The following is a 12,362-nucleotide window of genomic DNA, read 5'->3' on the forward strand; positions in this document are numbered from 1 at the left end:
AACAATCTGTTCTGTTCTTTCGATTGTGGCCCAGCCTGATAGCTGTAGCATTTCTGTGATGAAAAAGGAGCGTGTACCAGGAAATCTGAAGGGCTAGCTAGCCATGTTCGTTTATGCTTCAACTATCAGTTGCACACTATTGCCTATGAGGAGCTTTCTGGCATGTGATTATTGACTTTAAAACTAGTGTTTCAAGCACCTACATTAATTATTTTATATTGTGTGCAGAACAGTTTAACTTTTAATGTCAGATACAATACACTGCACATATTGCTTTTGCACTTTTAGAAATTTTGTACTAAAGAATAGGAAATATTTATATTCTTTGAGTGTGAGCTTTGAATAGATGGCATTATCACTTTTTTTTTTTTTAACAAAACCTTTTTCTCAACTATTCTGTTGCAATGTTATTCTGAGCAAATCCTATGCCAAATATCTTGTATAATGTTTGTATGGAAGATTACATATCACTCGTGTGTGGTAAGACTACTCAGTTATTGATTTCATAGTTGGAATTTGATATTCCAGCACAAGTCCACAATGTATTCAGAAATCCAAGTTGGTGTCATACATTTCATTTTGATGTGAACTTTTCTTTGCTTTTTCTTTGTTTTAAGACTCCATTTTGCAATAAACGTTTTGACAGTAAATCCCTTTGTTATGTGTTGCTGTGTATATCAGATCTTTGTTAGATGGGATTTCCCAACATCCTTGGAAGGAATCACGGTCACACGCATGCACATGAATGTGAGCTTTTCTCTCCTGAAATCAGTTGAGTGTAAATAATGAATTTGTAAAGTGATGGGGCAGTCACGAGGTGGATTTTTTCTTATCCTCAAAAGAACAAAAGGCTTAGAACTCATGCTACAGCAGATACACTGACATGCTAAGAAGGTACATAAAGCATAAAGGAAATGGTAAACCACTATGTGGCTAGAGATCATTAACTCTTACCCCCATCTTGCCAAATTCAAACCGTCTTGAAGCAGTGTCTGGCTCCAGCCTTCCTATCACTGATCTCTGCAAGCCTTGTGCAAGAATCCTGCCAGAGTGATTATCAAACTGAATCTATGCCTTTCCCTTGGCGTCCTCTTGACGAGCCACTCTAGGAGGGCAAGAGAACTCTTCCCCTCTCCTTTTGACCTTAAAACCAAATGTGATGGGTTTTGATTAGTTGTTTCATTTACAACCTTTATTCAAGAAATACTTAACGATTTTGCTTAGCACAACATTTGGGAATTGTATAAAAATCAAACCACCACATATCCCCCCACTCCCTATAGAGGCCAGCCTTGATGCAAGGAAAGAGTTCTGTAAAGTCAGTCTGTTGTTCCTTGAACTCATCAAAAAAGTTCCTTATTTCACATTTGTTTCCGTGATGGAAAAAGGGAATGACATGTTCCTGCAGCTGTATTCAGCTGCCCCATGAACAAATAAAATGTCATGGGGCAGCTAGAACACTCCAACTGTACACAATCAAATATATCATAACTTGTGGGTTTACAACAAAAATTCTGATTGGCTCCCTAGAGATTTTTAATCATTGCCAGAGAGAATTTAGGCATTTTAAGCAAAGATGTTAAGCATTTCCCCTTTATCCTCCAATATACACACGCTGTATCCAGTGCTCCAGTAAGGCAAACATGCCATGCCCCCCTTCCCTCCTGTCCCCAACACCAGTGCCAGTGTCTGGCCTTCCTGCTTCTCCTCAAGTAGAATCACATCTCTGTTCTTTGTGCCCTAGAGTACCCAGCTCAAGCCACCATGCCTTCCATCCCCATCTTGGTCTATGAAACCCTCCCTTTTCCCTGGTATACCTGCACACATTGAATTCTCTATCAGAGGATTCAGCATTTTAGTAAATGCACCTTGCAGCTGGATTCATTCAACAAAATGGTTCAACAAAAATTTACCAAGTATTGTAAGCCAGGCACTCTGCTAGGCACTGAGTAAGCCAACATGAAGGTAGCCTTAAACTCCTTCATCTATAATCCGTATCGGTTTCACCCCCAATTAAATTAAAAGCTCCTTAAAGGGAGGAGCATACCTTTCCTAGTATGGTTTTGAGCATGTGAGTTCAAAATATTTGCAGATTAGAAACTCACCCACCTTCCGATTTTTACACTAATAGTAAAAGCAACCAGATTCAACTTTGTTTTTCAATTCATTCACCAAAAAAAAAAAAAAAAAAAGTTATTTGTAACAAAGGTTGAAAGGCACTGCCATGTTACCTTACAAGCAATCCAACCATGCTGGCAAGTTAAGTTAGTTAAAGCTAAAGGGTGTGGCAAACTCTAATTCAAGACACAGGACACAATTTTTTTTTCAAATTATGTAGGCGTTTATCATTTAGTCCATTGCCATGGGCATATACTGAAGCAAGTAGCTCTTTGGCTTTGAAAATGATGCAGGCCAAAGTCCTTTTGCAAAGTATTTCATGTCTACATCTGAAAAGGAGAGAGGTTAGTGGTTTCATTAGAGCAAACTCTGCAATGTGGGTTTCTTGGGACGACAGTTCCAGTTTCACCCGTCCTTCTTCATCCATGGATCCTAAAATTTCCTTTTAAAAATATAATGCAAGTGAGTCATTTGGCTAACCACTTAGAAATTCCCCTGTAAGCAGCAGCATATATGGATGCCTGGCTGGCTCAGTTCGTAGAGCAGGCAATTCCTAATCTTGGGATTTTGAGTTCAAGCCCCACATTGGGTGTAGATATTACTTAAAAAAAATAAAGTCTTTTCACCTTGGTAAACTACCCCAACAGTGTGAAGTTAGAATTCCATCAGGGTGATGCCAGGTTCCATTTGAAATTTATTTGCAACCTGCTTGGGCACAGAAGCCGTTGTCTCCACAAACATTGGTGTGGTTGAACTGACAGTTAATGTGTTGTGATCTGGAGTTCACCGTTAAAAGGGTCACCCAAGCAAAGTCCTGGAGTTTATTTGGTTATTAATATGATTGTTGGCACATCCTATGCAATATATCTAAATTGAATTATGGTATCAGATAAAATTATAGATGGGACTAAAGCTTGTGTATCGTCCATTATCATGTGTAATCAATAAACGATTTAATATTCTCTTGAAAAAAATTTAAAAAATAAAAAATAAAAAAAAAGTAGCAGCAGCAGCAGCAGCATAAAGGTCATCTGATTACCAAAGTGTTGCTTCAGAATTTTCATGAACAATCCGATGATCCTCATGCTGAGTGGGAATTCCAAGGGAGGCTCTGGTATCTGGCAAATGTCAGAAGCTCCTGGCCTGTCAAACCCTATTGTGGGAGGGAAGTCTACTCTTGGTGTGCCAAGTACCGAGAGAGGACAGTCTCAAGATCTACAGCCCCTGCTGCAACAGCTCACCAAGTGCAATGAATTGTTACTGACAAGCTGGTGCCCGGGATTGGCTTCTGTGGGTAAATGCTTGGAGCGATGAGAAATTCCCCTCAAGGTCAGGAGAACTGCTTGCCATTCAACCTAACCTGCCAAGGAAGAAACCGAGCCAGAGCAGCGGCCGAAAGCTAAAATAGGGGAGACAAGAGATGAGCCAAAAAGACAATGATAATATTACTTTTGTTTTTCACTGCATTCGTATTTCCCATGCAGCTGCTGCCTTCCTTTGAGATTGGCTCATGGACTGAAGATGACGTGGTAAGCGGCTTCTGTTAATGCCTCCTTTGACCTGGGCAGGTATTTCAGACATTGGTCCACAAGCTACAGATGCAGCTGGAGGGGTCGGGGCCTTAAGAAAATCTAACTAGGAGAAGTTGACAAATTCCTTGTTTTTCTATTTTTAATGCAGTAATGATTTAAAATAAGGCCTCAAGAGCAAGGCAAGTATCTTCAAATCTTACAAGAGGATTCCACTTCCCTATTTGCTCTGAAAGGTATTCCAGAATACTATAATGAATACCAATGGCAAAGTTAAAGGAGTGATCCAGGATACCAAATGAACAAACGTGAAAACAGTTTGATCTTAAGTTTTCCTAAAACACCAGGGATGGACTGGAACCACAGTGGAGAAAGATCTGGGAAAGGCAGCTCTAGACTGGGATTCCACTGAACTGGGTCTCCTTCCTACCTTAGGCCTGTTTGAAAGTGACGGGTGCATCTGTCCTCTGGCCTTTCCCAGGAAGAACGGATGCAAGCTCCCAGACATCCTCTGCAGCTGCAGCCAGAGGAGGAGGACAGATTACTTAAGTCCAGAGGAAGTTCTATACCTTACACTTGGGTAGAGACCCTAAGGAACAATCCTTCTTAGCCTGTTGCGTCTCTGTATTTGCTTCTTTAGTGAAAAGTCTGGAGAATTCTTGATCAGAGACCTCAGGGGCTTATACTTGTCCAGGTCCATTTTATAGGCTCAAGTCCCATTAAATGAAAAAGAAAAACAGCTGTAATGCCAGCCTTAGCAAGCCCTCACCCCAGAGAACAGACCAGATGCCACAGTGTACAAATTCACTGCTAGAAACTCTTAGGAAGGTCTGTTTACCTACCTCAAGCTGGTTTCTGGACTGGGGCGTTTTCCTCCCTGCCCACCATGCTCTGGTGAAGTAAAACTGCTTTCAACATCAGCTAACCTCTTTGGCTTCTATAGGGTGAGGAAACTTGGCACCACTTGCCTCTACTTCTTCCCATTCACTGGGCCTCGTGGTTGGTCATGTTCCCACCAGCCCTGATTGTTAACAAGGAAAAAGAACTTAGGATCTATTCATGGGTCTGGATATAATCCCTTTATCCCCAGCTGGAAAGTTGGCCCATCTCATTTGAGAAGAAATTTTTTAAAAAGCACTGAGCTCTAACAGTTATTTTTAGTCTTTGCTCTGAGGTCGAGTGGTTTTCAAGCCATGTAAATAAAATCCCAGGGTCAAGGGCTCCCCAGAGAATTGCTGGGACTGGGTCTGGCCTCCCTTCTATGTGAGAGGCTACCAGTAAACACGTGCCAAGTGATATTCAAGGACAGAGGGTCACTGGGTCCAACTTCATTCTATACAGGAAGCTCTGTGCTTTAACTTGTCTTGGGCCACAGAGCTACTTCCTGACCAGGCCTAAGACATAGCATATTCTGCCCACTTCTCTGTCCACTGCTGTGTGGTCCCTGCTCCCCATACAATTCCTGGGTAAACCAGTACCCCTCAGTAGCTCCGGGGATGACCAGCACATAAAGAGAAAAGTCATTATAAGTTAAGAACCTTCTTGAAGGCTTTTTTTAAATCTCCCAAATAAAAAGCAAAACCCACATTTCCTCAAGTATCCCAAGATGTCCACAGGGAGGGGTATCTCCAATTTGAGAGCTTGATGTTTTAAATCCATAAAGAAGAATGTCTTTCACTTTACCTTGATGGTTGAGCCAAAACTTACATTGCACAACTACAGATATTTTAATCTATCAAAAAGTGTGTTTTACTGTGAAGTCAGGCCACTGACCGTGTGTGAATCTTCAAATCCATATGTGTCCTCTCTTTCACAGTATTTTTGGGTTCAGCAGCTCGTCAGAAAAGGCAAGTAGAATAACTTACCTTCTTAATTCATGCAGTTAACTTTGCTCGGGGCATGGTTTCATCTCATTTTGTTCTGCCTTCTAATCCCTTCCTTCAGGGGACTCTTCCGAAGAGATGAGCATATATGCAAGCTTGTTTAAGGAAAACAACATTACAGGAAAGCGACTGCTTCTTCTGGAGGAAGAAGACTTGAAGGACATGGGCATTGTCTCCAAGGGGCACATCATCCACCTGAAGGTACCTCAGAGAGGGAGGACAGTTGGTTGACAATCTTTACTGAGCACCTACTACGTAGCAGACCTTGTGTCATGTCAGAGGCTGAGGATACACATGCGAGTGCAATTGGCTGTTACGGTGCTGACATACTCCCATACCAGCTGATAATTAGCCTTTGCCCCCATGGGACCCCCACTCCCTCCTCATAATCCAACAGCAAAAGGGTTAATACCCAGCACAGCAGAAGTCACCTAGATACACCTGAATATCACTCCATGCCCTCAGGAAGTCCCCAGTTCAGTGGAGAAGACAGGGATTGATCATGCAATCGTGATAAAAAGACAGCTGTAGGAAATGCCACAAAGGAGAAGTGAGGTTGAGATGAGGAAAGTCTTTTGCAAAGAAGTTGTGAAGGAGCTGAGAGCCTAAAGACAAGCAAGTGTGAACCAGGGGAAGGGGATACAGAGGAGGAGGTGTTCTGAAAGGGAAGGCACCGCCAGTGGCAAGGCTGTGATGTGAGAGGCAGCTTAGTGGGCCGGGAGGCCCTGGAGACGTGTTTGTCCGGTGCCTGCAGACCCGCCGTCCACCCGGGAAGACAGCTGGTAATTCCCTTAAAGGCCAGAGAGGCTGGCTGCCCATTAGGAATCCCTAAGGATGCTGGGCCTGTGCAAAGTAAAAGCTAAGCCACTGTAGTACCTAACCTCACGGGAATGTGTGTTCGGTTTGCAGTGTTTGTACTTTTGACCCGGAACGGACACACCACGTGTGTATTCTAATCCTTCATTTTCTCAGGAAATCCTAACATGTCCCCCCAGACTGAAGTCTTGAACACTTTAAAAGCGAAACCTGTTTTTGGTGCTGTTGCTTTTCTTTTCTTTTCTTTTTTTGGTAGTTTAGCAACCAGATCTGTTTCTTTGTCTTGTTTTTTAGCTACCCAAACCAAATAAGTGCTGGCATCTGTGTGGACGCTGTTACTAGAGATGTGTTTCAAGAGAGATTTTAGGATGAAATCAGTTTGTTCCCCGGACCTTCTCAACCCCATTGTGGGTGGATGGAGGGGTGGGCATAGGTTAGAAAGAAGTCAAAGAAGGAAAGGTAGAAAAAGCAGCTTCCTAGCCAAACCCTATCTCACAAAGTCTCTACTAACACGTCAACTGCTTTTCCCTTTACTTCAGTTAAAGCCACCGGTGTGGCTTTTTCCTTTCTAAGGAAATCCCCTCTGAGGTCCAAAGAGAACCCCTCTACTTCCGTTCTGCGAGCCCTGGGCCCATGCAAGGGCTGTCCTTACAGCCCGAGCACCTGTTGGATGATGGCTTAGCCTTAACTTCACCATCTTCTCCCTCTTAGAATAGGGCAGGAAACCTCATTCATAAACATACATCTCAGAGGCTGGCAAGTAATTTAATCTCGACCTCTGGGTGTGGGCACATCCATCCTGAAAAGCTAAGCTGGCTCAGATGGGCTGCGATGGGAAAAATTATTTTCTCTAGTGCAGAGAAGTTTCAAGTTTCCAACAGAGCAATGTGGTAAATCCTGTCCTATTTGGCAGATGACAAGTAAGATGCTCCGACCTCCCTTTCCCTCTGCTGTCTTTGAAGAAGGACCAACATTCCTTAAGGAGCTGTCAGGAGGAAAGAGGGTGGCAAGCTTTAAATCACAGAGCAATAGTGATTTAAATACCCCCGAGCGGGCCTAGGAGACAGTGCCCCCTCCATGCTGGTTGGTATCATTAGGGCAAGCAACGTCCAAACTTATTATTGTTCAACAAATTCAGTGAATGCCTACTACCTGCAAGATTGGGCCTGTGCAGATACGAAGAAGAATCCTGCCCTTGAGGAGTGTACGCCCCAGAGAAGAGAAAACATGTACATGCAACTTCTCATGATAAAGAGTCTTGGCAGTTGGGAGGAAAGGAACCATTCACTACCTCTGCTTGGGAGGGGCTGTGGGCGGTGGGGGGGGGGGGGGGCGGCCAGAGGGAAAACTTCACGGAGTGGGGAGGGTCCCCAAGCTGGATCTTGAAGATCAAGAAGTCCTTGAAGAAGGACAGAATTTGGAATGCACACAGGCGCAGGAAAGGCAAGAACATGAATTTAGACAGAATAAGGAGTTCAGAGAGAAGGAAACAGGAGAGAACAGAAAAAACTGGTTCACTACAAGGAACAATAGGTGGCTGTGTCTGGAAGCCTCGTGCTGCAGAGGGTGGAAGGGAGGTGAGGCCAGACCCTGGACAGTTCATGCAGGTGTTTTCCTTCATGCAGGTGTTTCATGGCTTCTGTGCAGTGGCTTCAGGCCAGTTCATGGCTTCAGGCCAGGGGTCTGGAGTCCGACCAGCTGCAGGGAGTATTGGAAGTTTTGAGAACTGACATGTTGAAAACTTTGCTTCTGGAAGTTGTGAAGTAGATTAGAAAGGAGAGGCTAGGTTTGGAAAGACCAGTTCAGAGGTAATGATACAAAGTAAGAAGGCCTAGCTAAGTGTCACGAAAACGTGAATAGAGAAGGGAAGGATTCCACAGGTAACAGATCTATTTGCAGGTTCAAGAAGGAAAACTAGTGAACACACACTGTGACATAGCATAACCTCAAAACCATCCTGCAGAATGAAAGAAGCCAGACCCAAAGGGTCACCTAGTGTATGATTCCATCTACATGAAATATCCAGAAGATAGGTAAATCCATCTTACAGAAAATGGATTCGTGGTTGTCAGGGGCTGGGAATGTCAGGAGTGACTGCTACTAGGCACAGGGTCCCCAAATGTTTTGGAACTAGACAGAGGTACTAGCTGCACAATGCTCCGAAGGTACTAAATGCTGCTGATTCAGCACTTTAAAATGGTTAATTTCATGACAGTGAATTTCACCTCAATAAATAAATAAATAAAAAGAAGGAAAGCACAGTGGCATGTACACGCCTGACCACAGTCTTCCAGTGGGGAAGCTTTCTCTATTTGACGGACGATGGGCCTTCAAGAAGGATGCATGTGGCAAGGAGACGTCCTAGGAGCCTAGGCAGGAGGAAAATAGGAATGCCCACCCAGGAAGTAGGAAAAGGAGGAGAGAATGGTATTACAGGAGCCAAAGGTTAAAAAGCTTTATAAAAAAAGAGTCTAATGCTGCACAGAAGCCATGAAACACCTGCATGAAGGGAAAGCCCTCACTGGAGGCAGCTGGTTGGGGTGGGGTCAGTGCAATGTCCTCGGCTCATGAAGCAGAGTATCTGCCCTGAGCTCCAAAACAGCAGACCAGTATCGGGGGGGACCCAAGACTCCCCTGAAACTCATGGATGAGAATGCATATGTGCATAAAGACAGTTGCCAGAGAGGTGAATCTCAAAAGTCAGGCGGTCCACCTAACTGCCAAAGCCACAGCTAGGTTACTGGACACTCACGGGAGACTCAGCCAACACGTGGCACTCTTAAACTCAGCCGGGTTGTGGGTATTTCTGACAAATAAGCTTGTATGACAGAGCAGGATTAAGAGAAAAGGATGATGGAGGCTTGTTCTGGGAGGTCCTGCAAACATTTGTGGGGATATGAGAATAAATAGTGCTTTGAGCTGGGCCTCTGGGGATAGGACACCAGGTGAATACCTCCAGACTAAAGGAGCCTTCCTGGTACTTGTCAGGCATGTTACACACACACACACACACACACACACACACACACACACACACACACACGAGAATGTGCCCTCCATTCTCTGCTGTCACCAAGGAAAGCACAATCATCGCTGTGTACTTTCTCAAAGAGACTCTCAACCCTTAAATGGTAGGTCATGAAACTAAACAGTCTTTCTACCTACCCCTCTGCCACTTCGTTGTCCCTTTAAACCTGTCTCAGCATCCTTCTTCCCTGTGCCTGGAAGCCTTCACGTGGAGGGGCCGTGCAGAGGGAATGGGGCTGAACATCCGTAAGTGTTCATTACATTGTCAAGTGTCAACAGCTTTCATTTCACTTTGAAAAATGCATCTAATTTTTCTCACATTGGCACTTTCTTACTCTCTACGTGATATGTTCTGTTCACAGAAAAGCTGGATTATACCTGAGGAGTATAAAAAAATAATTTAAATGGTTGCCCTTTCCTTCAAGAGTTCTTTGTGCTTCAGTGGGGGCAGGGGGAGCATTGGACACATACCCATAGTAAAGCCCTTACCATGCAATAAACCCTTTAGTGAGATTTCAGCCTTAATGAAAGTCTCTGGTGATATATTCATGTTCTTTGTTGTTTTTCCCACAGTTACTCAGGGTGACAACTGCATTCTGCACACTAGAACATTAACTTGTCGCTAGTATACTCTACCAGTGTTTGAAGAATGGTTTTATTTACTGTGTACTCTGAGACTTAACATCTTTAAAATATCTGCCTGTTCCATTAAATGATTATGAACTACCTAGAATACTCTGAACAGCTTTGTTCTCAATAGATGTTGGATATTAACATCCCCAAGATATTTTATGGGCTACATAAAGAATGCCTTTATATGTGCACAATAATTTAAATCCTCTCTTGGCACTATCGGATCATTAATAAAGTCATGTTTTTTTGTTTTTGTTTTTGTTTTTACAGTCAGCCATTGAGAAATTAACCCACGATTACCTAAACTTATTTCACTTCCCACCACTGATTAAGGTAAGTAAGGTGTTTTTCTCACCGAGAATGGGCTACTTTATTGATGTATGCACCTGCTACATCCACACCTAAATTTGCCAATGTCGGGAATTGTCGTTTGAAGCAAACTTTAATTATTGTCTAACAAAAGGCCCTTTGAGTGAAGCTTAGGATGTGCATAAATTCAACATGCTTGATTCCTACAAGTTGAAATATTAACAGTGTATTCATGATAAGAACAACACATGTCACCTTAGTGACTCAGGGATGTTAAATACAAACATTGTAGATTAATACAATGGCCTCCCACCTGTCTCCAGAAACCTTTGTCCAGCACATAAGTCACTAAAGGAATTCACATAGTAGGGCTCTGGATTATCTATCACTTGCATTGGGTGCAGGGGGTAGGAGATGTCTTGTTTGAATAACGTATTATATTTGACTTATTATTTTGAATCCAGTCTACAAGTATATGGCACATGTTTTTATACAGTACGTGTTTGCAATTAATACACAGAGCTCTTCTCATTCACTAACTATGGTTTTCCACCTCTAAACTCCAGAAGGTTCATTTTGTTTCTTTTCTTGGCCCTTCACCTTCATCTGTTCTAGCAAGTACACAGTTCCTCTTTGGGAACTGCTTGCAAATATCTTGAGTGTTAAGAACTCTCAGAGTGAGTCTCATAGTGCATCTCCAGGTGCTAAGTGCATTGCTAGAGTAAAAGTGTACAATGCAAGATGCATTGTGAAACATGTAAGACAGTGACATTCAATTTGTAGTGCATGAGGTAAGTCATGTGGAAATGTTCTCAAAGGCTTAAGATGTCATTTCTCTTGCTTTAAAGAATTGTCATTTGTAGCTTGATCCAAATTATCAAACATTAAACAATAGGTTAGCATGGAAACACTAGTACTGAGAAATCATCTCTTCTATATGAAATTAAAAAAAAAGACACTACATACTATTTAGAGTAAATAGTGCTTGGTTTTCTGTTTTAGGACTCAGTAGATGAACCTAAAGAAAATGAGGAAAAAATCGTGAACCTTGAACTTGTTTTTGGTTTTCACTTGAAACCAGGAACTGGCCCACAGGTAAATCACATATTAAGTCTTTTGGATAAATTTCGATCTAATTTACTATTTTTCTCTCTTGGAACTCTGTGATTTCATACACCTCCCCCCCCCCCCCTCCATCCCCAACCAGCAGATAACTCAATTATGAGTAAAGTATATGGGCTTTAAAAAATAGAATTTACTTGAAAGGCTGCCGGGGGCGCCTAGGTGGCTCAGTCGGTTAAACGTTCCAACTTCAGGTCAGGGCATGATCTCACAGTTCGTGAGTTTGAGCCCCACATCAACTCACTTGCTGTCAGCACAGAGCCCACTTCCAATCTTCTGTCCCCCTCTCTCTCTGCCCCTCCCCCACTTTCTCTCCCTTTCCCTCTCTCTCAAAACTAAACATTAACAAAAATAAAAAGAAAAAAAGAAAGAAACAAAAAGAAAGGCTGCCGGCCACCTATGTAATCCAGTCTTGGAATCTTACTCTCTTGTTCAGCTGAAGAGTCCTGTGTAAGACTACCCAAACCCTCAGGGAAACTCACAGCAAAGCACTGGGGGGTGGCGGGGAGGATGCCAAAGTGATAGTTGATGCTGTTGGGCATCGAGCATCTCATCTTCTTGTTTCTGTTTTATAACACTGAGAGTAAAACAACACTGAGAGTAGAACTGTAGGCAATATGGAAACCCAAAGAATCAGCTCTAAATAGGGCAGAAGGGCATTTGACCAACACTTATTCAATCAGGCTTTCGCTATATGTTAATTTTAGAGTATGGCAAAATTACTTGACCCAGGTGGCATATGAACTGGAATCACAAGTTTGTGTTACTTTGGATTACCATAGATAGGCAGTAATGATAACTTATATTAATGGACCACATATTGTGTTCCAGGCACACAGCACTGAGGCATAAATGCTACTTCCCCCTATTTTACAAATGAGGAAACTGGGGCTCTGAAAAGGTTAACTAACTTACCCAAGGGTTA

The 12,362-nt window shown here is 42.8% G+C and overlaps 1 protein-coding gene across 4 annotated transcripts in view; it reads left to right on the forward strand.

The window, feature by feature from the left end:
• Positions 1-12,362, forward strand: part of MAP3K20 (mitogen-activated protein kinase kinase kinase 20) — a 186,914-nt gene that overhangs the window by 148,251 nt on the left and 26,301 nt on the right. For all 4 annotated transcript variants that reach the window (XM_042949153.1, XM_042949154.1, XM_042949156.1 and 1 more), the window contains exons 12-16: positions 3,603-3,647; positions 5,464-5,494; positions 5,592-5,731; positions 10,277-10,339; positions 11,318-11,410. In XM_042949153.1, the coding sequence (XP_042805087.1) occupies positions 3,603-3,647; positions 5,464-5,494; positions 5,592-5,731; positions 10,277-10,339; positions 11,318-11,410 (372 nt within the window). The remainder of the gene's footprint in view (positions 1-3,602; positions 3,648-5,463; positions 5,495-5,591; positions 5,732-10,276; positions 10,340-11,317; positions 11,411-12,362) is intronic.

This window comes from Panthera leo, chromosome C1 (genome assembly GCF_018350215.1).
Source record: "Panthera leo isolate Ple1 chromosome C1, P.leo_Ple1_pat1.1, whole genome shotgun sequence".
Lineage (NCBI taxonomy): Eukaryota > Metazoa > Chordata > Mammalia > Carnivora > Felidae > Panthera > Panthera leo.